This window comes from Podarcis gaigeae (assembly GCF_964106915.1).
Source record: "Podarcis gaigeae genome assembly, chromosome: 2".
Classification (NCBI taxonomy): domain Eukaryota; kingdom Metazoa; phylum Chordata; class Lepidosauria; order Squamata; family Lacertidae; genus Podarcis; species Podarcis gaigeae.
The window spans coordinates 84,135,210-84,162,334 of NC_139679.1; the positions used below are offsets into that span (position 1 = coordinate 84,135,210).

Below are 27,125 nucleotides of genomic sequence, written 5' to 3' on the forward strand. Positions count from 1 at the left end.
TCATTACTGTAAGGTACTTTTTATTTCTCCCTGCTCCTCCGCTCTAAAAAGGTAAAGGTAAAAGACCCTTGACAGTTAAGTCCAGTTGTGGCTGACTCTGGGGTTGCGGCGCTCATCTTGCTTTATTGGCCGAGGGAGCCGGCGTACAGCTTCCGGGTCATGTGGCCAGCATGACTAAGCCGCTTCTGGTGAACCAGAGCAGCGCACAGAAACGCCGTTTACCTTACCGCTGGAGCAGTACCTATTTATCTACTTGCACTCTGACATGCTTTCGAACTGCTAGGTTGGCAGGAGCAGGGACTGAGCAACAGGAGCTCACCCCGTTGCAGGGATTCGAACTGCCGACCTTCTGATCGGCAATTCCTAGACTCTGTGATTTAACCCACAGCGCCACCCGCGTCCCGCTCCTCCGCTCTATTTTGTGATTAACTTACCTCATGAGATACTGGATCAAATCTTCCAAAAAGTTGTCCCATAGTAATAGCTTTGGGATTCACAGTTCTGTGAACTACCTTTTCTTCGTCCCCATACCCACGTTCATTCATAAGGGAAAGTGTATCTGCTAACACATGCAAAACTTTGGTCTTCCCGGCAAAAGGCTCACCTACAAGCATAAAACTGATAAATAAAAAGTTGTTATTTAGTATTTTCCTTTTTTGCCAAGAAGTCTCATGACTAAACATGAACATACATTTAACTGCTTATTATTGCAAAAGCTAGAACATTCAGCTCCTTGTAAAAGCTATAGAAAGGTAAGGAATGAGGTGGCAAAAAATACAGTGAGTTTTCTTTACCCTGCTATAAGGGAAACTATGTCAACTTAACCAGACCAGCTCTGCTTGGGAACCATGGGACAAAGGACTTTGGCCAATGGTAGGTCTGCAAAGCTGCTTTCTTCAGGGATCAGTGGTGTAACTGATTTTCCTAAAGGGAACTCAGTCATGCAGCCAAACCAGCAGTGTTCAACTCACCACCCATAGCTGTGAATTCAACCCTACTTTCTGCAGGGATCAGCTGTACAATCAAGTTCTCCATGAAGAACTTGGTTGCACGGTCAACCAAGAAGGATAGAAGTATACTTTCTCCATGCCATGTATAACTTTCTTATCTTCGCTATCATGTCACCTCTTATTTGCCTTTTCTCTAAACTAAAAAGTCCCAAATGCTGCAACATTTCCTCATACGTGAGTTGTTCTATCCCTTTGATCAGGTTGGTTGCCATTTTCTGAACCCCATACCTATGAATATTATTTATCATAATTATACTTACCCATGTCTAACTATCATCATTTCATAGGTCTGTATCATCTTTTCTAGAAAAACTTTAACAGGCTGAACATTGTGTGCTTTACAGCATTCATTTGCACATTCCAGAAAATCCTGGAATACAATTTTAAAAGGTAAATCTCAGCTATTTCTCCTTTCTTGTATGCATTTGCACATGTACACAAACACACTTTTCATTTGAAAAAAAGATTAACATTCAGTTTTCCTTAATTTTCTTAAAATGCAACTCATATACCTCAAATTGTCAATTAGGTGTTTCAGCTGAGTTTAGCTAGGCTAGAGAATGGTCATCTGAATTCAACAAACATCAAAACAAGGTGAAATTATGCATTTACAGAAATGAACAGATTTTTGCTATGTTGTCATAGAACCAAAAAGAATGGTACTATATATAGTTACCAAGTTAAGAAACAAAGACTTTGAATGAAGAAATAAGAATGAAAGGAGCTCTGTGAGCACCTTAAAACTGAGCAGAATCATAGGAACTGCAATTCTGTACACACCTTGGAGTAAGCGCAATTGAAAATACAGTAAAGAGACTTATTTCTAAACAGGTATGTATAGGGCACATGTATGTATATTGAGACTGCCAACATTAGACTGGGGACCTTCTTTTTAAATGACATGAGGCAGTGGCAGCTGGAAGCTGAAGAAAATCTTGAGGGACGTTTGTGACAAGTTACTTGACAAGGAAGATAATCCTAGTAGGAATGAGATGGATGTTAGGATTACTAGCAGTGCAATCCCATGCACATCTACTCATAAATAAGACCCACTGAATTCAGTGAGGATTATTTGTAGGTAAGTGTATGTAGAAATTAAAAGATGCCTGCTTCTTGGGAGAAAAGCGATGACAACCTACACAGCATCTTAAAAAGTAGAGACCTTGCTAACAAAAAATCTGTATCGTTAAAGCTATGGTTTTCCCAGTAGTGATGTATGGAAGTGAGAGCTGGACCATAAAAAAGGCTGATCGCCGAAGAATTTATGCTTTTGAATTGTGGTGCTGGAGGGGACTATTGAGAGTCCCACAGACTGCAAAAAGTTCAAACTGATCCACCCTGAAGGAAATCAACCCTGAGTGCTCGCTGGAAGGACCAATCCTGAAGCGAAGGCTCCAATACTTGGGCCACCTCATGAGAAGAGAAGACTCCCTGGAAAAGACCCTGATGCTGGGAAAGATTGAGGGCACAAGGAGAAGGGGACGACAGAGGATGAGATGGTTGGACAGTGTTCTTGAAGCTACCAGCATGAGTTGACTAAACTGCGGGAGGCAGTGGAAGACAGAAGTGCCTGGCGCGCTCTGGTCCATGGGGTGACAAAAAGTAGGACACGACTAAACAACTAAAGAACAACATATGTAGCAGTGCAGCCTAAAGTAGATACTGAAAGACTGCAAAAGGATGAAGCCTTTTTGCTATCTATTACAAATGCTGGGGGGCTTCTACAAACAGAGAATTGGTCCTAGAGTAGTGTCTGAAGGTACTTGAGGCTACCACCTTGCTAAAGCTGTGCAGGTCTGACTCTGATCAATTCCTTAATGGTTGACCATCTGGGAACCACAGGTGTGCTACATTGGATTCCATGATTGAAGAGCAGCTGAATATAAATGTGAGAAAATAAAATAAGCAAACACATCAAGTTCTGAAGCAAACTTTGGGTTCATGGTAAGACTGGGTGAACTGACGTTTTTTGAAAACAGTCCACTTAAAAAATAGACACGGCACATCATTCGGTTAGAAACAGACAACCACATGAGCTAAAACTGTCAAATACTGAAAGAATTACTGGAGAACAATACACTAAAAATGTACTCACATTGTAGTCAGCTTCAGGAAGCTTAATACCAGGGAATAAATCACTTGTAATGCCCATAAACAGAGGTATGTCATGTGACAAAAACTTAGGTTCATTTACATCTTTGATTGATCGAAGGAGCTGAACAAAGGAAGAGAAACAGCAGCAGAGTTGGACAGAAATAATGTTCTAGTTTATATCACAAATATTAAGCTGCTCAGCAATAAAAACAAAGTTCCATCAACTGCACTGTGTCTCCTACGACTATTTTTCTTTCAAGCTGATAATTAACCACATTGCTAAGTTAAATCAATACAATCCTAACATGAATCAAAACTTGTCTCCAAGAAAGAGAAATTAGTTGGGGTGAGGGAGGATAGGGCAGTGCTGGATCTACATAACTAGCTTTGGGAAGGCAAAAGTCTTTACTGCTACTCTCCTCCTTTGCATGTTCATGTCTTCCTCTTACTACCACTGGCACCACCAAGAGAAGAATGCCTACACACAATTCCTTCTCTTGGTGGCAGTGCCAGCATGGGAAAGTCACAAAGTGGAATGTTTGTTCCCCCTTCATGGCCTATGCAGGCTTCCTTCTCTTGGTGGCAGAAGTGACAGCACAACAAAGGAGAGCATTTTTTCCCTTCATCTCCCTCTGACGAAGCAGCTTCTCACCTTCTTCTTCCTGGGGTGAGCAAGGAGGTAGGCCTTTCTATAGCCTCCCCCTTCTAATAAATGGAACTTCTGCTTATTAGAAGAGATGTTTAGGCTGTAGCCAGCCACAGCACATCGTCACCAGGGAGGGAAGAGGCACAGGCATGCTCAGTGACTCCTTTTATTCTGGCCGGGTCTACCCAGCAATACACTGCTTTGCTGCCCCCTAACCTGCCACCTGGGGCATGTGCCTTCACTTGCTCCCCCATCTTGATACAGGCCTGGGAAAGGGAAACATTACTCATTCCTATAATGGGTATGGGAAACCACTTCTATGACCTCTAGACTGAAAGGGCTTTGTAAGTGTTAGTTATGTTGAATCAGTATACCTAACACTTGCAATCCATCTGAGGATTTTGCTGATCTCTATGTTGATCACAGATTGCTTAAGCAGCCTGGGAGAACACTATAGGTGACAAAGCAAATATTGTTCAAAGCCACATAAAACACTTGTGCTTTTCCAAGGAGTACCTTTCTCCCCCACTTGCTGCTGGTATTACAACTGCTGGGGAAAGTCCTTACGTGTATAATTTTGGGGTACTCTGAGAGTCTAGTACATGAAAACTTATGGCACAATGTAACTGTCAGTCTTTAAGGACACACAAGACTCCTTGTAGTATTTCTAGTACAGTCGTACCTTGGAAGTTGAACAGAATCCGTTCCGGAAGTCTGTTTAACTTCCAAAATGTTTGAAAACCAAAGTGGGGCTTCTGAATGGCTGCAGGAAGGTCCTGCAGCCAACTGGAAGCCACGGAAGCCCTACCAATTTTGTGATGAATTATAAATAAGATTCAAAAACTGGAACAGTCACTTCCAAGTTTTGATCTTTTGGGAGCCAAAACGTTTGAGAATTAGGCTGTTTGAAAACCAAGGTACATCTGTACTGTTCTTGACTTTATTTATAATTCATCACAAAAAAATATTCATTTAAATTGGGTGGGGAACATCAGACCCAGGGGCTGAATGTGGCCCCTGGGACTCTCCTCAGGCTCCCCCCTCTCCTCATTTTGCACCCCTCACTGGTCATACAGGAGTCCATTGTGTACTGACATCACTGAACTGAACTGCTTTAGACCACTGAACTACAAAGACATCTGCTAGCTGATCTTCTAAATTTCATACATGGAAAAATTACACCAATGTTACTGGAATGGGATAAAACAGCAAGATACTAAAATGCTCTTAAGTCCATTTGAGAACTAATGACTGTTTCTAAAGTCAAGTTAATAATGTGCCACTTACCAGTATATCTTCATTTTCAAAAGGGAATTTCAGTTTTAGATTGCCAGCAGCTATCAGCACTGCTTTGACTGCACGCATACCATAGTCATAATGGAACTGAGATGAAAGCTGTTCCGAGCACAATCTGTAGGTCATTACTATCTTCACTGATAAAGGTTTAGCATTCAGAAACCCATATGAATAGAGAGAGATTTCAGCAATGAGAGCATAGTTAGGAACCATCATGGCAACAGTTCGGAAGAGGACCTAAAAGGCACATCAAGGAAAGTATGATTGTTAAAAAAATTCAAAAATTGAAAAATAAAATATATGAACAAATTGGGGGGGAAAGAAAGTATGGCAATTCTGTCCCCCTCAAGGCTATATTTTTTCAGTGGCACTAGTATGCTTATTTATACATCTGTCTTTCACTTCAACAACAAAAAAACACTTCCACAAACGTTTAATGAATTTTCATACAATTGTCCTGGAAACTTTATTTCATAGCTGCTAAGCACCCTCATATTAAAGAAGAAAGGACTTGCCATCCAAGCTGAACCATACAAAAAACCTACTGAGCTGTTTTTTCCAAGAATATCCAGAGCAAGAAAGCTACTATTTGACCACCACTTATATGCCATGCATAGAGAGCAAGCCAAACCCAAAATCCGCTGAGATGTGCAGAGTGTGGAATAGGCAGGTTTGTGGCTCAGCTGGGGCTACACTGACTAAAATCCCTCATCCCAGCTCAGACATATGCCAGAGTATCTCAGTTCTCCATCCTGGCCCAACTGGGACTCAGCCAGCTCAGTCATGAGAAGGGGACATTCTGGAGGAGTGGTGGAGCTTGGCAGGAACATGGGGTAGGGATAGGTTTACTCCTATTCAAAACTGATTCAGCTCAGTCACATGACCTAGCAATCCAGCAGACGTTACACTTGAAAAAGGGTGGTGTAAGACAAACTCTTATTTTAAAGGCTCCCCCCTCACCCCACCCTGCTCACCTTGCCTTCGGACAGCTCAGCCAGCAGTAGTCTCACTCCTGAAAGGAGTTTAGAAGTATGCATAGATCTTAAAACAATTCTTAGAGAAATCATGCTTTTAAAAGTATTATCTGAAATGACTCTCAGTTAACATGGTTTTTCTTTCACTATTTTACCTTGAGATTGTCCGGCAGTTCAGAGCGCCCTGCATAACCTGGATTCATAGTAATAGCAACAAAGCAGTTGGGGTTCAGCTTCAGTTCAGTCCCTTCGAAATTAAACGTCTCCAGCTTCAGCTGTATAGCCCTCTGGATGCAAAGGATCTGCTGAGCTACTACAGACAGGACTTCCAACTCAATGCGATTGAATTCATCAAAGCAGGCCCAAGCACCTGAAGAAGCCAACCCCTTGAAAAACTAGAAACAAAATGGTAAGCCAGGCATTGTATAACTAAGCAATAGTTCGAAGATGTAAAAACGAGTATTGTGATGCCTTGGGAACATTTGTTTACTACTATTCTTCCAGCCTCATCAAATTTAGTTGTATTAGGCAAATGAACAAATTGGGGTGCCTCTATATAATTGTTGCTTGCTTAGACTATGTACAGGAAATTATTTCTGTGGAGAAGCAGGAATTTTTTCCCCTTTACAGCTATCATGGCAGTAGTCCTCCTGATCAACTACTGGTAACTTAATAAATACAGTGGTACCTCGCAAGACGAATGCCTCGTAAGACAAAAAACTTGCAAGACGAAAGAGTTTTTCGTTTTTGAGTTGCTTCGCAAGATGAATTTCCCTATGGGCTTGCTTCGCAAGATGAAAACGTCTTGCAAGTTTGTTTCCTTTTTCTTAAAACCATTAATACCCAGGGTGCATTGCTTGAAGAGGTGCAGTTGCGACTTGACTTTGAGGAGCAACTCATAGCACGCGGTGTGGTAGCCTTCTTTGAGGTTTTTGAAGACTTTGGTGATTTTTGAAGCTTTTCCAAAACTTCTTTTGCAGCCATTTGGTAAGTTAATCTTTTAAAACTTTTTTGGGGGGTTTTGGATTTTGGGTTGGGGTGTTTGGAATTCAAGGACTTGGTGTTGGGGAGGGGTTTGCAAGAATCTGGAAGCTTGTGTGTGTTTTTTCTGCATTTTTATGACCGTTGGGGCACTCTGCTGTTGTTAAAAAAAAAAGATTTCTGGGTTTGGATTTCTGTGTGGTGGGTGGCTAGGGGAATAGCTGATAAGGGGTTTGCAAGAATCTGGAAGCTTGTGTGTTTTCTAGGAGGTTTGGTGCTTTTGAATTTTTTGGATGTGAAGCACTGTTTTTTTTTTTGTTTGGGTTTGCGAAGGTAGGAGCTGTGCTGCCATGGGGCCCAAGAAGACTGCTGCTGCAGAGGCCAGTGAGAGGAAGAAGGAGAAGGTTACGCTGGAAATGAAGAAGGAGATCATCCGGAAGCACGGCGGTGGAATGCGTGTGACAGACCTCGCCAGGGAGTATGGGAGGAATCCATCGAGCATCGGGACCATCCTGAAGATGAGGGAGAAGATTCTTGCGACTGATGTAGCCAAGGGAGTCACCAGGATCGTGAAGCTGTTCTGGAGGAGGTGGAGAAGTTGCTGCTCATCTGGTTAGAAGAGAAGCAGCATGCAGGGGACACAGTGACTGAGGTCGTCATTTGTGAGAAGGCCAAGGCCTTGCAAGCAGACCTCGTCCGGCAACAGCCAGGAACCTCAGGCGAGCCAGAAGTCTTCAAGGCAAGCAGAGGCTGGTTTGACTGGTTCAAGACGAGATCTGGAATCCACAGCGTGGTCAGGCATGGAGAGACTGCCAGTTCTGATGTTCCTGCGGCTGAAGACTTTGCAGCGGAGTTCCTGAAGGTTGTGACGATGGAGGGCTATGTTCCACAGCAGGTCTTCAACTGCGACGAGACCAGGCTGTTTTGGAAGAGGATGCCCAAAAGGACTTTCATCACTCAGGAGGAGGCCAAGTTGCAGGACATTGTTTCCTTGGGGAGGACCATGGGCCTGGAGGTCACAGAGGAGGACGTCAGCGAGCTGGTGGAGGAGCACGACCACGAGCTGACCACCCAGGAGCTGGTCGAACTGCAGGCAGAGGCTGCGCAGGAGCAGGCCTCGCTGGAATAGGAGGAAGCAACTGAGGAACGGCTGTCCTCCAAAGAACTGAGGGACATTTGCCAGAAGTGGAAAGATGTGCAGGCTTTTGCACAGCGGCGCCACCCTGACAAGGACCTGACACGTGACCTTGCGAACACTTTTGATACAAGGGTCATGTCGTCTTTCAGGGAGGTGCTGAAAAGGCGGATGAAGCAGCAGACCATGGACAGGTTCTTCAGCAAGAAGCAAAGAGTGGAAGAGGAACTTTCTTCGAGTTGTCCCCCAGAGTCTTAGAAAATGTATGTACAGTACTGTACACTTTGGTGATTTTTAAATGCTTTTCTGTCATGTTTAGAAACGTAAATGATTGTTCCTTCAATTTTTGAAATGCTCTTTACAGTATGTGTGACTTTAAAGAGCACTTAATAAACTCTTTTTGTACCAAATTTGGCTTTGTTTGGACTTTTTTTGACCATAGGAACGCATTAATTGATTTTCAATGCATTCCTATGGGAATCCGTGCTTCACAAGACGAAAAATTCGCTAGACGAAAAAACTCGCAGAACGAATTAATTTTGTCTTGCGAGGCACCACTGTACATAAAAACCAGAGAGGCAGTGATGGAAGTGAAGTCTGTTCTCTTCATGTTTCCTAACTCCCAGTTACAGCTATTTAACCAACCCCATAAGAGCTGATGAAGTAGTGAAACCAATTAAATCAGATCAAAAGCACTCTTATGAGAAACTGTACTTTAACTTATAAGGGCTGTATGAGTTCATGTGTGGCTGTGGGCTGTTCAAACACTAAAAATAATTTTGCAAGAACATTTTAAAATCAGTTCCAAAGCTGGCAGTACATTACTTGCCTTAGAATCTGTTTAACAAGTACCCAAGCGAATCACATCAAATGTGTATTCTTTGATTGCAGCAGCATTAATTATCTTCCTGGATACTGCTTCAATTGCAATTTTTAAAAGACCTGCAGAACTTGTTTAGTTTGGACACATTAGCAACCTCTGTCTTGTCAAACTATCCTGACCCCTCAAAGTTTAAAAGCACATTGCATTGATGAAGTACAGTTGTACCTTGAAAGTTGAACAGAATCCGTTCCGGAAATGTTCAACTTCTAAAATGCAACTTCTGATTGGTTGCAGGAAGCTCCTGCAGCCAATTGGAAGCCACAGAAGCCCCGCTGGAAGTTTGGCTTCCAAAAGAACATTCAAAAACTTGAACACTCACTTCTGGTTTTCGATCATTCGGGAGCCAGAACGTTCGACTCCCAAGGTGTTTGGGGGCCGAGGTACGACTGTACTTAAAGAGAAAGATCCTCTGCAAGTTTATTCAGACTCCCAAGTTAAGTTTGCATAGGACTGCAGCTAAAGTATCAGGATGGATGCCCTCCTTGACAACATACTTAGTAGTTGTTGATATTTATAACTTCCAGGAATAGAGAAGGCCTTCCTGGGCTGGCCAACCCATGAGGCAAGATGACCACCTCGACACACATCCCTCTGTATTACGGTATTTTAATATTTTGTTGGAAGCCGCCCAGAGTGGCTGCAGAAGCCCAGCCAGATGGGCGGGATATAAATAATAATAATAATAATAATAATAATAATAATAATTATTATTATTATTATTATTATTATTATTATTACAGCAGCCTCTTGGTGAACAGGAGGCACTGCTGGTCTCCTTTCACCCCTAGGGATGAAATGGTGGGGGCTGCCCTCTGGGGTCTACTGGGCACCTGATTCAGAGTGGGCCCCTTTTCCCCTCGCAATGGCCTTTGATTCAACCGATAGTTGTGAGGTTAACTGTACAGTTCTGTGCACAATTGGATTGTGTGACCAAGGTATGTGTTATTGTTTTTAAATGTTTTTGTTAAAGATGAGCATCTACTGAAAATGAAAAACAGTGCCACCTTTAAAAACTGGAAATCAAACAATAAAAGATTGGTTCAATTTACCTTCCCCATGGCTAGGTAATCAAGGCCATCAGAACAGTTGAAGACAACACATTGCACGGCAAGAGCTTTGGCCAAATCTTTGGTGGTCTCTGTTTTACCTGTCCCTGCTGGGCCCTCTGGAGCACCACCAAGATTTAAATAAAATGCTCCAATCTAAGAGTAAGAAAAGTTCATGAAAATATTTCAGAAGTCACACAATGTTTGGATACAAAAAAACCTACATCCAGTTGTATATGGCAGAGATGAAATATTGTAGAAAACATGTATCCTCCCCCCCTTATTTTCTTACACATTGCCTTGCATACTTTGTCACTGCATTCTCAACTGCCACCAAATTTTTCTTTTCTTTCGCTTTTGCTCTCTCTCACCCTAAATTATTTATTCATCTAATTATTTATTCATCTATTTATCCCAGGTTTCTGTTGTTCCGCTTGGGAAAATACACCCACACAAATTCTAATGCAAACATACACATCAATTGTCTCTTTTTCTCCGTTCATTTTCCTATTTCCATTCTTCATTCCTAACATCAACTTTAGCACTATGAAAAAGTTGAAGAAAATATAAAGAAATAGCCTGCAACAGCACAGGTGTTACTTTCTTCGATTCACTGATCAATTTAAAAAGACATTTTTTGCTGCATTATTAAGAGATCTGCAATCTAGAACAAATGGATCCATATTTGCCTTGTCTCACAATTTTATTTACAACTAATCAGAATCAATTTTAAATTTTAAACTATGTCTCCAGTAAATAGAACATTAATGCTTTAGTCCATTGAATTTAATGGAGTCAAGAGTGCTTCCCTTATTGTCAGAGTGTTTAATACAGTAGTTCTGAGAACCTCAGCAAGACAAAATTTCTACAAGCTATAGTCATAAACATTGGTGGAGAATATGCCTCATTGTAGCTAATTCAGATTTGTAAGAATTCTTATTAGCAATTTAATATTAAAAAGCATACCAGAGTGCGGTAACATCTGTCTGTAAGAGGAGTGATGACAAGCCGAGGAGAGTTGCCAAGGTATTCATATGCATATTTTACATTGCAATTGATGATGCGCACTCTGACATTCTCATACTCCCAGTAATACCGTAACTGAGCAAGCCATTGAAAATCTGTTTCATGCAACACACCTGAAATAATACAACCATGGGAAATGTCTTAGGCTCTACTCCTCAGCATACCATGGAAAGGAAGTAGGAAGGGGAAACAAAATGTTTTGAAGTTGCAGGTGTCAGCTCCAATTTTTCTTTCATCTTAAACAGTGCTTTTTTCTGGGGGTACGCAGGGGTACGTATACCCCCTAAACATTTTGTGAATCTTTGTACTTTTTTCCATTTACTGTATTTATTTTCCCCGATTTGAACTATAAAATGGTGATTTTCTTGAGTCAAAATGAGAGTACCCATAAAATTTTTTTTTAGAAAAAAAAGCATTCGTCTTAAAGCAATGGGTATACAGTGGAACCTTGTGTTACATACCGTCCTCTTTACAAACACTTCGGGTAATAAGCTCCGCTAACCCAGAAGTAGATGTTCCCAGTAGCAAACTTTGCCCTGGGATGCAAGCGGAAGTCGTGTGCTCACGGCACAGCGGCAAGCAGGAGGCCCCATTAGTGAAAGTGCGCCTCAGGTTAATTATGGTTTTGGGGTAAGAACAGAGCTCTAGTTCTTACCAGAGGTGCCACTGTATGTCTTAAAATAATAAAATCAATATTTTAACATTGAGAAGATTAGTTTAAAAAGCAATGATTTCCTGGAACAACAGAGAAATATCAGGCAATGTATTAATATTCTAATTTATTCTATGACAAACAAGAACAAGCTATTAGGCTACATACCACTTTCAATCATTTCCAGGACAACATCTCTAGCGTGCACATCAATAGTAACCAAAGCACCCAGTGTGGTCCTTGTTTGTTTAGACAACTTCCCTCTTACCAGCTCCACAATATCATTTAACTGAAACTGAAGGTTAGCGTAATAATTCTTTAAGCCCTGCAGAATGAAAATGGATTTTGATGAATTCTATCTGCCACAAACAACTACCAAGAGGAAGGTTAGTGGTCTCTCTATATTATTATCCCATGATTTATTTATTCAAAAGCTCATAAGTGATTGCTATACCAATTTTTAATATAGATGCCCCAGTCAGGTAGATCTGGCTTGCATAACACATTCCCATTCATATTTACTGTTCTTTTGCTATTATGTTATGCATTTTGTGTTTTTATGTTGTAAACCATCCTGTAATCTTCTGATGAAGGGCAGTATATAATGAATGAATGATCAGCACATATTCTTCTAGGAGCAAGAACATGGTCTCTGCACCAAAATAGGTGCAGCTCTTGGAAGCAGAAGAAGCCGGTATGTGTGTGTGTGTCTAAAGCTCCTGTACTAAAAAGACAATTGCTGGATTGGGATGCTGGTATTTAATATTACAAAAGTATTCATGCTATTGCGAGTTCATAGGGTAAAATGAACAACAGCTTCTCATATATACTAGAGCTGAAATTCCTCAGAAGACAATTTTCAGTGAAAAATCCTCAGGCTTTTTTTCTCCGGAAATTTTCTCCACAAACAGGGTGAAACATTTCAAGAGCTCATTTGTGCACATTCAGTATCTGACATTTATCTGTCCTTCCAAATATTTAGTTGTATTTTACCTGCCTGAGTATTAGGATTCATTTTTAATTGTTGTGTTCAGTTTTACTTCAAGGGAAAAGGAGGAAAATTAACATGAAATATTTATTTTATGAAATTATATCAAGCATTATTAATTCAAAGAGGCTGGTGACAATTCCATAAACATCTACGGTAAATCAAATATGGCTCAGTTTGAACAAAGTACCAAAATAAAGCCAGGAAACATTAAAAGGAAACAAAAGGCTTTGTGCAGTCACCATACCTCTGGGCCACTGGCTATGGCTTCGTGTACTTCACTTGTCCAGAACATTTGTGAGACACAAATAACTACTTGACCAGGCCATTCTCTCACCCAATCTTTTCTTTCTGTTTCTGGATATGCCTAGGAAAAGTAAAAGACATTACCCAACAGGATCACTACTAAGCACTGAAACTATTATGCTGAATCATTTATACAACCTATTATGAAATCGTTGTTGTTGTTGGCATCCATCAGTCTCAGGAGGAGGAGTGTGTCTCTGTGGGTGAAGTCAATTTGTTATGAAATCACTCAGTGCTCACTCCCTTGTAAAAAGTACAGTGGTACCTCAGGTTAAGAACTTAATTCGTTCTGGAGGTCCGTTTGTAACCTGAAACTGTTCTTAACCTGAGGTACCACTTTAGCTAATGGGGTCTCCCGCTGCCGCCGCCACGCGATTTCTGTTCTCATCCTGAAGCAAAGTTCTTAACCCAAGGTACTATTTCTGGGTTAGCGGAGTCTGTAACCTGAAGCATCTGTAACCTGAAGGATCTGTCACCCGAGGTACCACTGTATAGTGTTTATGTCTGGGTCTCTCTCCAACATCTTCCATATCAACCAGTGCAAAAAAGTCATTCACTAGTCTCCCCCTCCTCCTTCTATAATGCGTTCGCATCACAGATTTCCACAGATTAAAAACAGGTAATTGTGCCCAGTATTGTAAAATATTTGTATCTAGGTAGTCTTTTAGATCAGTGATAGGGAAGGGTTCATTGAACTCATCTGAAGCGAGTGTCTCAGGGGCACTAGCAGTATCATGAGGAGGACTGGGCAGTGTCCACTGGAGAAATTAAAGTTCCCCAGATGTTGCCGGACTACAGCTCCCATCATTTCTGACTATTGGTCATACTGAATTGGGCAGATGGGACAGTTATGAGTCCAACAACACCTAGAGGGCCACAGCTTCCCCACCCCCACTTTAAATAAACGTAATACAGTGGAACTTTGTGTTACAGACAGGATCTGTTCTGGAGGCCCGTCCGTAACATGGAACTGACACAAACTAAAGCGCAGCATCTGTGCACAACACAATTTAGCACTTCTGCGCATGCGTGAGTAGTGAAACCCAGAAGTAACCCATTCTGGTACTTCCAGGTTGTCGCAGGACGCAACACGAAAACACGTAACCTGAAGTGGAAACAACATGAGGTATGACTGTATATCAGAAACCCCCCCTTTTGTTCTCATTTACATTTTACTAAGAAAGAATTCGATGTATTAGTTGTTATAACAATCCAGTTTTATATGTTGGATGACAGTAAGTGGAACAATATAGAGCTAAGTCCTCACAGATACAAAATTCTCATTGACTTCATTGTTCCATTATGATTTTTGTGTGTGTGTGCAATTCTGCCTCTAGTAACTTCAGTTTTTAACTTGCTTAAATAGCAAGAAGAAAAAAGAATAGGATTCTAAAAACAGAACAGAACTAGCCTGAAATCAAATAAACGAAATGCATGCATGTTTGGCAAGATCAGATTCTATATATTTAATGGAAAACATACCATTCTTGATCTTGTAATGACATCATGTATACTTTTCAGCATGATATCTTCCACTTGTATTAGCCACTTCTCCACAGCACCTCGAGCTTCAGAAGTTGAGATAGTTGAAATAAACTCCACCCGTTCACCTTCAGTGCTGAACATTGACTTAATGTCCAGATTGGAAAGAAATTCCAGTTTAGAAATGCCCTCAAAACACTTTTTCAAGTGAGGCTGGACTCTGAGAGGGTCTTTAGTCTCTGACAGGATCTCCAACATTTCATCATTAGACAAGAAGAAAAAGCTGCAAAGAAAGTACAAATGCATTAAGTTTCTATGACTGCATGTATTTGTTTGGAATCAAATACTAATTGAAAATAATAAATATTTATTCTAGCTTAATGACAGTCAACACGCAGCATACCGAGGGAAAAAGAGACGCTTTTTCTCAAGATATGCATTCAGTCCTCTCATTATTTTGTCCAGAAGTTCATTACAATTCTGAAGCTTTTCCAATAAGCCCGTCAATGAAGTAGCAGCAAGAACCTAAAAAACAACAGGGTATTTAATAAGCACACCAACTACAGTGGAGAATAAAATTGTAATACAAACAAAATATCAATCTATTGGTCATATAAAAAGACATTGTTTTCTGTTCCACCCTGCATCCATTGCCTGCAGTGCTGTTGCCTTTTTGCTGCAGCCCACACCATTAATTTCACTGGGTGCAGAATGTGAACTGGGTGGGGAAGACCCCCAATATACTGCAGATTGGGGAGAAATGAAGACAGTGAGTACTGATTGTATTTGCCCACCTGATCTCTGCCCGTTTGTAGATGGACCCACTAACTCACCCACAACTTTTGTCAATTTTTAAAATCTAATTATTAGTCTCAAGTATACTGAAGTTTTTAGTTACAGTCTACATTTTCTTTGAACTCGTAAATATGGTTGGGATACAGAGAGCCTTGAGGACAGTGCTATTTTTCTAGAAAAAGAGGTGCAGGAACTCACCATGAATGCCTCCCAATGGCCCCCTCCTGAGGTGCCGGAAGTAAGTTCCAGCAAGTTGCCCCTGAAAAAAGTTCTGTTTGAGGGTATGTGTAAGATCTTCTGTGTGCTAACAGGGACTGCCTTGATTTTAATTCTGACTGCTATTTTGTATTCTCTGGCAGATACGACCTTTGTGGTGGGCACAATGGCTATGAAAAGAAAGAAGAAGAACCTGAAATGTTCTTGTGCATAGTTTAAGAACTTGTGGTTTGTTTCACCTGCTAACTACAGGCTCATCATTACTACTTCACCTTGGGGTCTTTGGCACAGTATTTCATAATGTCTTTCCAGTATCTATCCACCGTCTGGAACTGACGTCCCTCCTCTGGCATCTGTTGCATGATGTCCTCTGAAGAAAATATTGGTTCTAAGTAAAGCCACTGAGCCTGTACTTTCAACCACTCATCGATAGTCTCTTGAATCCTAATCAAGCGATCTTCCCATTCCTTAAAAAACACAGTATAGTTATTTGCGTAAGACATCCATGGCATGTAAAGCAAAAGACAAAAATAAAAGGCATGAAAATAAAACAACTGATATATATACAGTGGTACCTTGGTTTTCGAACGTCTCCGTTGACTATTTCAGTTTTCGAACGCCATAAACCCGGAAATAAATGCTTTGGTTTTTGAACGCACGACTTCCATATTGAGTTTTTAGTTTTCAAACATTTCGGAACTCAAACGGTCTTCTAGAACGGATTACGTTTACAAACCGGAACACTCACTTCCGAGTTTGCAGTGCTCAGGAGCCAAAACATTTGACTCACAAGTCCCTTATTCTTTAATTTTGGGGACAATCTGAGCTGCTACTTCTGACCTCTTAACCATGGCTGAGAAGAAGGCCACTCTCTTCCTGCTGGAAAAAATTTTTTCCCAGACTTCATCAGCTAGTTTTAATAATGGTTAATGTTTACATCAGGGCAGACATGAACCATGGTTAATGCTTACCAGAGTTTCAGTTTCATCTGAACAAACCCAACAAGTTTAGATGTAGGGTTATATTTCAGTTGCAGTGATTTAAACACATGAATGACACACTATTTTACTTATTATAATTGAATTGTAAGCTTCTTGGGGTCTGATGAGATACAAACAAATCTGAAAATAAATTTATGAATTTAAGGTTTTTTTAAAAGTCTCAAGAGAAATTGTTACCTTCCTTCAAGAGCCTCAAAAGTGTACTGTATATGTAAACACACTTTACAAAGGAAGTGAATAAAAATAAGCTGTATAAATAAAAGTTTACAAATACCTTCATTTGTTTTTCAAAAGGCTTTATGAACGGCGATCCCCTCATTGTTTGGGTTTTTATAATCTGGTCATCCAGAATAGTCTGAATTTCATCGACTGCGCACAGAATATTAACACCAGTCTCACGGTATAAGCTTATTTGGAAGGAAATTGAATCCCAGGTATCCATCATAGTGTGCATTGCTTTCTCCAATGAGAATTCCTACATCATAGGGAAATAAATGGTGTTATTGTTATTATTCATTTCAGACAGATTCTTATGTATGAAATTTCATCATATCTGATATCCTTCAAACGTTGTTTGAAGACACATCTTTTTAGAATGGACATTAAATGGCCTTCTTATAATTGGTGTTTAAATTGGGATATCAGATAATGAAGCTACTGTCCTATAGTTTTATTGTTCAAATGTAATGGGTTTTTAAAGATATATGAAATCTTATATTAGAACCATAAAATTGTAGAGCAGGAAGGGGCTCTGAGGATCTTCTAGTCCAAGCCTCTGCAATGCAGGAATATGCAGTTGTCCCTTATGGGACTGAACATGCAACCCTGACATCATCAACACCATCCTCTAACCAACCGAGCTATCCAGGCTGGGTAGTTATATTAACTCAATTGTCAAATTAACAATTTTGACAGTTTTATGGACTGCACATCACTTTCTGAAGCAACTGTCCTAAGAAGCAGAATAGAAGTCTTTTAAATAAATAATAAATCATCATCTGTGCTGGGGCAGAAAAGCTTATGCTTGTACTTACCTTGCTTGCTCCCATACTTATAGTTTCAAATTTCTCTAGGAAAGGGGTCAAGTTCTGCTTTAAAACCTTTCTTAGGGTAGTTCCAGAATCTGGAGTTAAATCATAGCCAACAATTTCTGACATCTGTTTCCAGTGACGAGCCCTTATGCCTGGGTTACAAAGGATAGTCACCAAAGGGATATTTTCCTGGTTGAGAAAAAAATATTGCAAAACAACTGTCACCGTTGTAACTAAAATCACTTGGAAATTATGTTTTATTCATCTAAAATCTTTAATCCTAGAATTGGAAAGTTGAAAGAGGCCACAAGGATCATCTAGTCCAACCCCCTGCAATGCAGGAATCTTTTGCCCAATGTGGAGCTCAAACCCACAACCCTCAGATTAAGAATCTCATATTCTATCGACAGAGCTATCCCTTGGACGTAGCTTAGATCTTCAAATAATTTCTAATGTATCTTATTATTCAATGTTATGGATGTGGGGGATTGTGAGCTTTCATGAAGAGGCCACATATTTTTTTCAAGTTCTCAAATAATATTTGTACAACAGACTCTAAAACATTTTCCATGTTAAGGCCATCTTATTTTTATAGATCTCCAGTTACCTTGAAATCTTTAACTTGCTCCATTACTGCAGTACACATTGAAATAGTTGGGCTGTCCTTCTTTTCTTCCTCTACTCTCTCTTCTACTACTGCTCTCCGCTGCAGTGACTTTTTTCTCTCTAGTTCAGCTTTCTTTAGCTTTTGTTGAAAGAACCTTACTGTCTTATAAATTTCTCGAAAAAACTCATCTACCTCTGTTTCCATACTTTCACCATTGAGATCTAAAAAAGCACCATCCATCCATCTAGCAAAAGAAAAACAACATTTTTAATGCATCATGGGTCATAAAAAGAAACCCATCACATAACATGGTGAAGTAAAATATAAACCATAAGACATCAAGAATTACAGCCTTGTTACATTAGCCAGGAATGCATACTTCTGGACAAACAGACTTACTTAAAACAAAGAAGAATTTAATTTTAAAAAAGAAACTTGGTCACACATTTTTCTATGACAAATAAAAGCACCCTTGAAATTTCACTCACTTTCTGTACATATAATTACCTTTTTTCAGTCCGCTGCCATTTCAATATAAAAGCAAAAAGTTTTTGGTAGGGCTCAATGTTAACTTTTAAGGTCTCCAACTCTGGGTATTCAGTCTGCTCCCAATTAAAAAGCTTTTCTTCCTTGTTAATGAAGGCAACAGTTTCGTCAGCATCTTGAAGGCGTTTCTGCATTGTTCTCATGTCGGTCACATACTGGAAACAGATTTATCTCTCTTGAGAAATACTGGGCAATTCACTTAATAATGTAGTAGTCCTTAACATTACAAGACAACAGGCTGTATCCAATCTTCTCACCTATGAGTGCAAGTCTCTTGTGCTAGCAAATGGGAGAGTTTTAATGTTGTGCAACAGACAAATCCAACTGCACTAGCCTTCAGTTAGGCATGTACTTGGGAGTAAGCCCTACTGAACTCAGTAGCACTTACTTCTAAATAAACGTGAATAGTGAATTCCCCTAGTTTAATGCAATAATCTTTTCAAGAGGCTTTGAGAGACTGACAGCTGTTGCTTGTGAGATGAGTGGTTTGATGGTGGACTACCAGCTTCTGCTGCTGAGTACCATGGAATAGTAGAATGGGACCAAATGCCCTTTCTATAAGGTGCAGGATGCAAGTAGAGGAAAGGTAACTGCTACTTCAATATCATACAGGAAGATGACTAGTGAGTGCCTGCAAGGAGAAAATATACTAGCCCTTATGCCTCCGCCCATGCCAGTTAACATTCTTTGGTAAAGACGTTGAGTCCCTTATCTTGAAAACAGAGGTGAGCGCCGCATCTCACAGTCAAATGTGACTAAACTTAACAGTCCAGGGGCCCTTTACATTGCCTTTACCATTCAATGGAGCTTCAGTGTGGAATTTGGAAGTGTACTAGTGAACCACTGTATGAGCTGCTGTTGGATTCTTATGGATGGATTTTGTTGGATTTTGTGCTGGGTAAGGTTCAATAACTCACCCCTTCCCTGCTGCAAATATTGGCTCCAATAAGGGCTATTTTCAAGCCTAATTGTTGTGTGGAGGAGTGATCTTTACGGAGATTGCAGTACAGGGTCGGGGAGGCTGACTCCATAGATGCACTCTCTTGGAAGATCCCTCCCCACACATTAGGCGTGAAAAAAGTCAATAACACTTCTTTTCAAGACTAATTGCTGTTGGTGAAAGTGTGAGTGTGTGGTTATGATTAATGTTGTTTATGCAGTTGTCATGTGTGCATGGTTGCAGGGTGTACAACAGTTTTCCTGGTTTGGGCCTAAAAAGCTTTGTGATCCCGATCCAAACAACGAAATTCCATCATGATGTTCAATAGCAAAGTGCTAAATTTAATTAGCACTATAGCACATAGATAAAGCTTCATCGTTACACACAAAGAATGTGTATTCCTTATGCAAAGTAAAAAATCCCCTTTACACCATGTGCCACAGACCTGTTGCATGCGATCCAAATCCTGGTATTCTGTAAACTCATGCATACGACGAGTTTGCCTATCTATTTCCAGTATCAGTTTCTCACGTTTGGCCAATAAGTCACTTTCACCTTTACGTTTAGACCTTTCAATAAGCTATAAGACAGAGAAGTAGTTAGTGGCAGGTATCCATGAGGATCAAGATTTGTGAACATTATCTAAAGTCACTACACTACACGATATCAGACCAACTTCAGTTGTCCTCTAATGTTAGGCATGACTCACAGAAGGCTTCAAAATCAGCTCTCAAGAGTACCAGTATTTCCAACCCTGCAGTCTAAGCATTGCTTTTTTCACATAGTGTAGTATCTGATATAAAAATGCAAATATTTACTTCATCATTTTCATCAAAGATGGGATTAATATTCTGAGGCCATAGTAGGACAGTGGCATTCAATGACAAGCCTTCTGGGTCAAAGGTAAAAACATCTAGGAGGTAGTTCATTCGCCGTTGACTTTCCTAGAAAAGTAAATAGTTAAATAGTTTATATCTATTTTTAAATTAACAGGAGCCACCATTTCTTGCAGCCTGTCCGAAAGTTATCTTTCCTCAAAGGAGGCCTCATGCTAGGAGGCCCACAAGTAGCTTATAGCCCACCAGACAGTCTGAGTTGCTCTTAGGCCCACTGCCCACCTTCCCCTCCAGAACAGCAACTAAATACAATGGGTCGGCAAATAGGAGCTGCTGCTGCTGCTGCCCCAGAAGAGCCCACATATTTAAAGGGGAGAGATTCAAAAGGCAAGCTGAACCCAGTGGGATAATGCAGCTTCCTAACTGGATGCAGTGAGGCAATGCAGTCTTTACGCTGCTCCTGGATGAATGGATGGGGGTTGTTCTCTCTTTACTGAGACAATGAAAGGGATGCTTCAGAGTTCAGTTGAGAAAGACTGGTGGGATCTTCCTTTTCTCCCTTCCTTCCCAAGAACCCAGCATAGTTGGGATTTCTGTACATACTTGTGTTCCATCTCCCCACCCCAAGATGTCTTAAGGAAAGAGCCCCTCCCCTTTTAGTGCATGTAGAACTTTCAATTGTTTGTTTTCCCTTCTCTCTTATCCCATAAGTGTGTGTGTGTGTGTGTGTGTGTGTGTGTGTCCCCCTAATGTTAAGTCCAGCAGATTTGTTTTTCCTTTGCTCAGCCATCCAAAGTCACTAGGAGTTGTGGCCAGGTTGGGGAAAGAAGCCAAACCAAAATGGTTCAGTAATTTCCTTGAGGATTTTATGTACCCATCCCACAGGTTGGATAGGGTTGCAGCTGTACAGCCTGAGCAGGTTTACTTGGTGAGTAAAACTTCTTGGGTTCTACTATGCTGGCGCTTACCGTACACATAGTGACAAAAGGCAGAAGGAACCACACAAAATGAAAAGCCAGTTGAAGTTAAATGGCTTTAAATCAACACCCCACCTATCATTGTGCATTTAGTTTTAAAAAACAACAACCCAACCCTAAATGTATATGATACCTTACCTTGATCCTTTCATATAAACTGTGGATTCCTACGGTTTTAGCCTTGTCTATATATACTATGCTTTCCATCATTTCTTCTGTTGTCTCGGGAGGTTTTAATGCACGTACTTTGATGGTCTCAAATTCCTTGCATATCCTAAAAGAAAATATTATGTTGATATATGCCGAAGTTTAAGAGACATAATTTGATTTTTCATTGAACCATAAACATTATTATTTAATTTATCCAATGGGGGGGGGGAGTAATTGCATTTAAGGAAGCTCTACTGAATTCAACAGAGCTTACTCCCAGGTAAGTGTATCTGTAAATGCAGCTTTGAAGATGGGGGGAAACATACATGGCTATGACTGCTACCTAGTGCTCAAGCTTCAAGACAGAATACAGAATCCATAAGCTGTGAAAATAACTCATTTGGAAGCAATGTATCACCACTCAAAGCAGTTCATCCACCTACCACTATGGAAGGCAGCTTTGACATTTCAATGGCCTTCAACTTGCATTTCAATGGCCTTCAATAGTCAATCTCACTGACACATTGTATGGCACATTTCTCCACCATCTTCCAAGGCACAGGGCTACCCACCTTAGGTCAAGTAGACCTACCTCCCTTCACAAACTTTCCCCAGCTATTTGCATAGTCATTTGCACCATTTAAAACTTAGTTGTTGCTGTTTTGCTTATAGAATTTTATTTATTTACAGATTTACTTATTTTCAGCGATGCCATCTTCCAGGAATAAGCCTTCCAAGGTGGCTCACAATATATGAAAGCACAAATTATTATTTGTAAAATTACGGTCTAAATGCTTAGCAGTATTATAATCACCAGCATTTAATATGACATAAGATAGTTAAACATATGCTAAATACAAAACCAAGAATGCTAGTAATGTGAAAATATAAGAGAGCCACAGTTAAATAAGAAACACTAAGATATCAATTAGAAGCAGAATCAGTAGTTTAACTGAGAACTGGCACTGTCATTCCAGCAGCTGCTAACACTTCACTGCAGTGGCAAGGGTAGTTATTCATGCTGGAAAAAAGATATGAGCACTGGGAGTCAAGCACCCAATTCTATACTGTACCAGTGGAGGCTGGTCTCCTAGAACAGAAGGGGCATTGCCCTATCCAGCAACTTCAGTCTTCCTTCATCCAGCCTTTCCTCCCCATCTGCCTTCTTACTTACATCTAGACCAGTTCTCCTCCTTGGTCTTAGTGTTGTAACTGTAGAACTCACCAAGGAGAAGGATGGAGGCAAAACTAGAATTGGGAATCCCCAAGAAGGCTTGGAGCCCTGGGATTGGTGGTGGGACAATGATAAGTAGTCAGAGGGAGAAGAGCAAGAAGATTGGGAGGATGTGTCAGAAGCTGAAGAGGTAACAGGATTTAGTGAGGAGGAAGGGTCTGTGGCAGGAAGAATTCCAGAAGGGGAAAGGGAAGGGGAAGGGGAAGCAAGAGAGGATGGAGACTAAGAGGCAGAGATAAGTCGGGCTGATGAAGAATCGCAGGGATCTCCCCCTTCTGTTGTGACAAGTTCCCCCTCCCCCCTGGACTCCCAGAAGCATGAAGCAGGAGGACCAAAGGCAGGCACACTGGTATAGTCTCAGATTGCTTGGGAGAAACCGTGGAGAGGAGGAGACCTGGGCAGCTGTAGGAAGGCAGGGACCTTTAGTCTCTGCAAGACCTACTGAAGAGAGTCACTGTGCTCATTAGACCTAGCAACAGAGTACTTTCCTAATCAAGAGTTAACTGAACCTACTCCGTGTGATTTACTGCGGGCTCACTTCTGGCAGAACTCATTGGTTCTGCCTGTCATTGGTTCTGGCCCAATAGCTGGTTCTTCAACAGTAGTTGCTGTTGACCAGCCTGCCTTCTGACCCACCTGCCTGCCTTCAGTCACCACTGTACTATGCAGACATCATACAGCAGAACTTAAGGCCAGGATCACAGTGTGCAGCAATAGTGAATTACAAGGGTTATTCTAGAAAATAATACACAAAGCGGGGTGGGGTGGAATTAGCAATGTTATGCATATGATAAAAACTATTTTAAGTGAAAGATGATTAATAACAAGATTTACTTACATTTTATTTTCTGATTTGTGATTTTCTGCTATTACGTACAATAATTTATTTGCAAAGCTCTTTGCCTTGTCGCTCAAACCTTGCTTCAAATCTTCACAGTCTAATCGTACCATAGGGAAATGAGCAATCATTGGCAAGCTCATTATTTCCTTTGCAAGACTGAAAAAGTCATCTATAAACTTCAAAAGAACATTACATTTGTTAATTTAAACTCCAGTCTTTAAAACACGTACGTTTTTTAATAGGACCACAATCCTATATACCAGGGGTGGGAAACCTCAGGCATGGAGGCCAAATGTGACCCTTGAGACCTCTCTATCCAGCTCTCAGGACTCTGCCAAGGCAACATTTCTTACTGGCCCTACTTCACACCCTCCTTTAGTAATTTGCCTGGCTGGCATGGATCCTTGAATTGTGATAATGATTCGTGCTTGCCTGGAGGGATTTGTGTGTGTAGGCTTCTCTATGACTGGAATGCAGCACACCGTACAAAAGTAAGAGTCACATCCGCTGCTCTATCCAACCAAGAAATCCCTGGAGGATTGCCCTTAATAAAATGAAGTGGTTGTAAGGATTGCTGCAGTCTTCTTTCTGGCCTCCTATCGTCTTCCCTTTGTCTACTCACATACACACAGTGCTCTGCTGCCAGAATGTCTCATCTCTCTTGCTACAGATAGGACAGAATGTGGAGCTTCAGAACTTCCGCTGCCTTTTAATTCAGTACAACTGAATTAGACTTGGAGAGCAGGAGATGAGGGGCGTTCCAATAGCAGCAAATACATTTTATCTATTCTTGCAGGACACAAGCTGCCAGCTGTGCTGCTGGGAGCTTGGGGCTAAAGTCCGGCCTGCTCCTTAATAACCACCAAGAGGGGGTCAGACTATGGGAGGCACCAACAAACAGGCCTGGCATCAGCACCCGGGCCAGTATGATTATGTCAGAGTTAATGGAAGCGGGGTTGGTGCTGGTCACCTCAGCCTTCTTTCTTCTCTTTTAAAACTACGTTTCCAAGCACAATTCAAAGTGTTGGTGCTGACCTTTAAAGCCCTAAACGGCCTCGGTCCAGTATACCTGAAAGAGCATCTCCACCCCCATCATTCTGCCCAGACACTGAGGTCCAGTGCCGAGGGCCTTCTGGTGGTTCCCTCGCTGCAAGAAGCCAAGTTACAGGGAACCAAGCAGAGGGCCTTCTTGGTAGTGGCACCCGCCCTGTGGAACGCCCTCCCACCAGATGTCAAAGAGAAAAACAACTACCAGACTTTTAGAAGACATCTGAAGGCAGCCCTGTTTAGGGAAGCTTTTAATGTTTGATGGACTATTGTATTTTAATATTCTGTTGGAAGCCACCCAGAGTGGCTGGGGAAACCAAGCCAGATGGGTGGGGTATAAATAATAAATTATTATTATTATTATTATTATTATTATTATTATTATTATTATTACAGGCAGGAAGCAGTGGACAGACATGTACATGATTATGGGGGTTAATTTAATTATTTTTCCTTTTTAAAAAAAATATTGTTGCAACAAAATTATACTTCTTCCTATGTAAATGTGTTCAGCCCTAGGGCAGAAGAAACAAACACCATTTTATTCCTACAGACGATGTCATGATTTAAATGACATAGAAAAAGAATAGGTTTTTTTAAATCAGGGGTGGAAAACATGGGGGGGGTTGATCTAACATATCAAAATATATAAACAGTTGTAAAGCATGAGAAAGAGAGTGGGGGAGAAGAGAAATGTTACTTATGTGCTTCACAACTGAAGTCACACACATGTGGCTGTCTAAAAGGGGGTGCAGTGGGCATAAGACTGCAAAATCCAGACACAAAACATACTTAACTACAGCTTTGCAAGCTGGATTTACCTGTAATTATATAGGAAAATTACCTCTGTATATTCATCAAAACTATGCTCCTCAGTTACAAACTCTCTTATTCGATCATCTGCAGTCCCATCTACTAGCCAGCCATATTTGTCTACTGCAAAGCAACAATCACAATAAAAGTTTGTTAACTATTATTTTGCAAGGTTATTTTGAGACCACTATATTGCAAAGCTCCACTTAAAATTACTTACAATAATAATCCAACTGTGCTTTTGGCCCTTTCAAGTTTTCATTAATTGCTTCCCTCAGTACAGCGTTTGCCCATGATATAACATGCTCAGGAAGTTCCGTATCAATAGTTGCAACTGTGGTCCCACCGGCTAGCCAGGAATGTACTGCCTGGACATTCTGTTCAAAACACGCAAGAGTTCTTTATGGCCTTTAAATTGCGATTTCATAATGATTACAAGCAATAATAAATAAACTTGTCAATGATTCCTTAAAACACATCCAAAAGAATAACTTAACTTTTAGAAGTGTTTTATATCACCTTACAGTGATCAACATTAATTTAATATGCACTTAGAATTACTTGTGAGTAAACATGCTGCACACTGATTTTTTTAAATGAAATTGTTCTCTAAGCCTCTTTGCAATTTGTTTCGGATCTGACTGTTCAGCTATTTTGCTTCATCTACAGATTCTGCCATCACACTTTGGGTACTTTCAAAATGGAAGCTTTATAGTACAAATGGGCTGTTCAGGTTCTGTTATGTGTGCTTGATTAACATGTTACATCCCACACGTTCCGTTTGGATATTTGCTGCTAATCAGACATTTCGTGCCCAATGGGTGCAGCTTCACAGAATGTGTCTGGGCTCTATTATTTTGTCCGTACCCTCAACTGCTCCTACCGCACCCTCCACTACCCTTTTCCATTCTGATATTCGTGCAGGTATTTCTGCATCTGTGTATAGGCACATTTCCCCCTTTAAAAATGCACAACAGCACAAGAATAGATATCTCTCATTAGGCAAAATGGAAGCCTGTATTCTGGGAGAAGGGGAGAATATCAATTTCCATTTGTTTGTTTTTAAAATTTTAATACTGAGGTCTTGAACCAGAGTGATATCAGTCTGTAGTTTGGAGTGAGATGGATGACAACGCCCCAAAGAATTAGGAACACCCCATAGGAATAGCCCTTACCACTACCAGCACAATCACACATTCTCCCACCCCCCGAATAAACCACAGCCATAATGCAATACTAATAATGAGGTCATGTACATGACTGCCATTTTTTTTAAGCACAATGTGTTTACAGTTTTCTCCAGAGAGAATAGTTTCTTCAAATCAGGTTGCTGAAATATGGGTGTGTTTTCAGCACATGTGGTCTGCCAGAAACAAAATGTTTTAGTCATGCTGAGATAAGCAGCAAACAGAAGTTGGGACTCAGGACACCCATCAGAATGTCACCAACCCCAAAAATGTGTTAATGAGGCTCTACACCCCACAGTGACTGTGGATGTATAGTGGTACCTCAGTTTTCGAACGCCTCCATTGACGAACATTTCGGTTTTCGAACGCCGTAAACCCAGAAATA

The 27,125-nt window shown here is 40.7% G+C and overlaps 1 protein-coding gene across 1 annotated transcript in view; it reads right to left on the minus strand.

Annotated features, from left to right (window-relative positions):
• Nucleotides 1-27,125, minus strand: part of DNAH12 (dynein axonemal heavy chain 12) — a 101,108-nt gene that overhangs the window by 52,839 nt on the left and 21,144 nt on the right. The window contains exons 10-31 of the mRNA XM_083727093.1: nucleotides 25,774-25,930; nucleotides 25,585-25,676; nucleotides 23,691-23,869; nucleotides 21,607-21,742; nucleotides 20,474-20,599; nucleotides 20,101-20,235; nucleotides 18,677-18,870; nucleotides 18,170-18,413; nucleotides 17,566-17,751; nucleotides 16,806-17,006; nucleotides 15,803-15,997; nucleotides 14,923-15,044; nucleotides 14,520-14,802; nucleotides 12,979-13,098; nucleotides 11,912-12,068; nucleotides 11,032-11,204; nucleotides 10,069-10,221; nucleotides 6,176-6,415; nucleotides 5,038-5,283; nucleotides 3,106-3,225; nucleotides 1,271-1,380; nucleotides 435-618 (exon numbers count right to left, since the gene is read on the minus strand). Of these exons, the coding sequence (XP_083583219.1) occupies nucleotides 435-618; nucleotides 1,271-1,380; nucleotides 3,106-3,225; nucleotides 5,038-5,283; nucleotides 6,176-6,415; nucleotides 10,069-10,221; nucleotides 11,032-11,204; nucleotides 11,912-12,068; nucleotides 12,979-13,098; nucleotides 14,520-14,802; nucleotides 14,923-15,044; nucleotides 15,803-15,997; nucleotides 16,806-17,006; nucleotides 17,566-17,751; nucleotides 18,170-18,413; nucleotides 18,677-18,870; nucleotides 20,101-20,235; nucleotides 20,474-20,599; nucleotides 21,607-21,742; nucleotides 23,691-23,869; nucleotides 25,585-25,676; nucleotides 25,774-25,930 (3,753 nt within the window). The remainder of the gene's footprint in view (nucleotides 1-434; nucleotides 619-1,270; nucleotides 1,381-3,105; nucleotides 3,226-5,037; nucleotides 5,284-6,175; nucleotides 6,416-10,068; nucleotides 10,222-11,031; nucleotides 11,205-11,911; nucleotides 12,069-12,978; nucleotides 13,099-14,519; nucleotides 14,803-14,922; nucleotides 15,045-15,802; nucleotides 15,998-16,805; nucleotides 17,007-17,565; nucleotides 17,752-18,169; nucleotides 18,414-18,676; nucleotides 18,871-20,100; nucleotides 20,236-20,473; nucleotides 20,600-21,606; nucleotides 21,743-23,690; nucleotides 23,870-25,584; nucleotides 25,677-25,773; nucleotides 25,931-27,125) is intronic.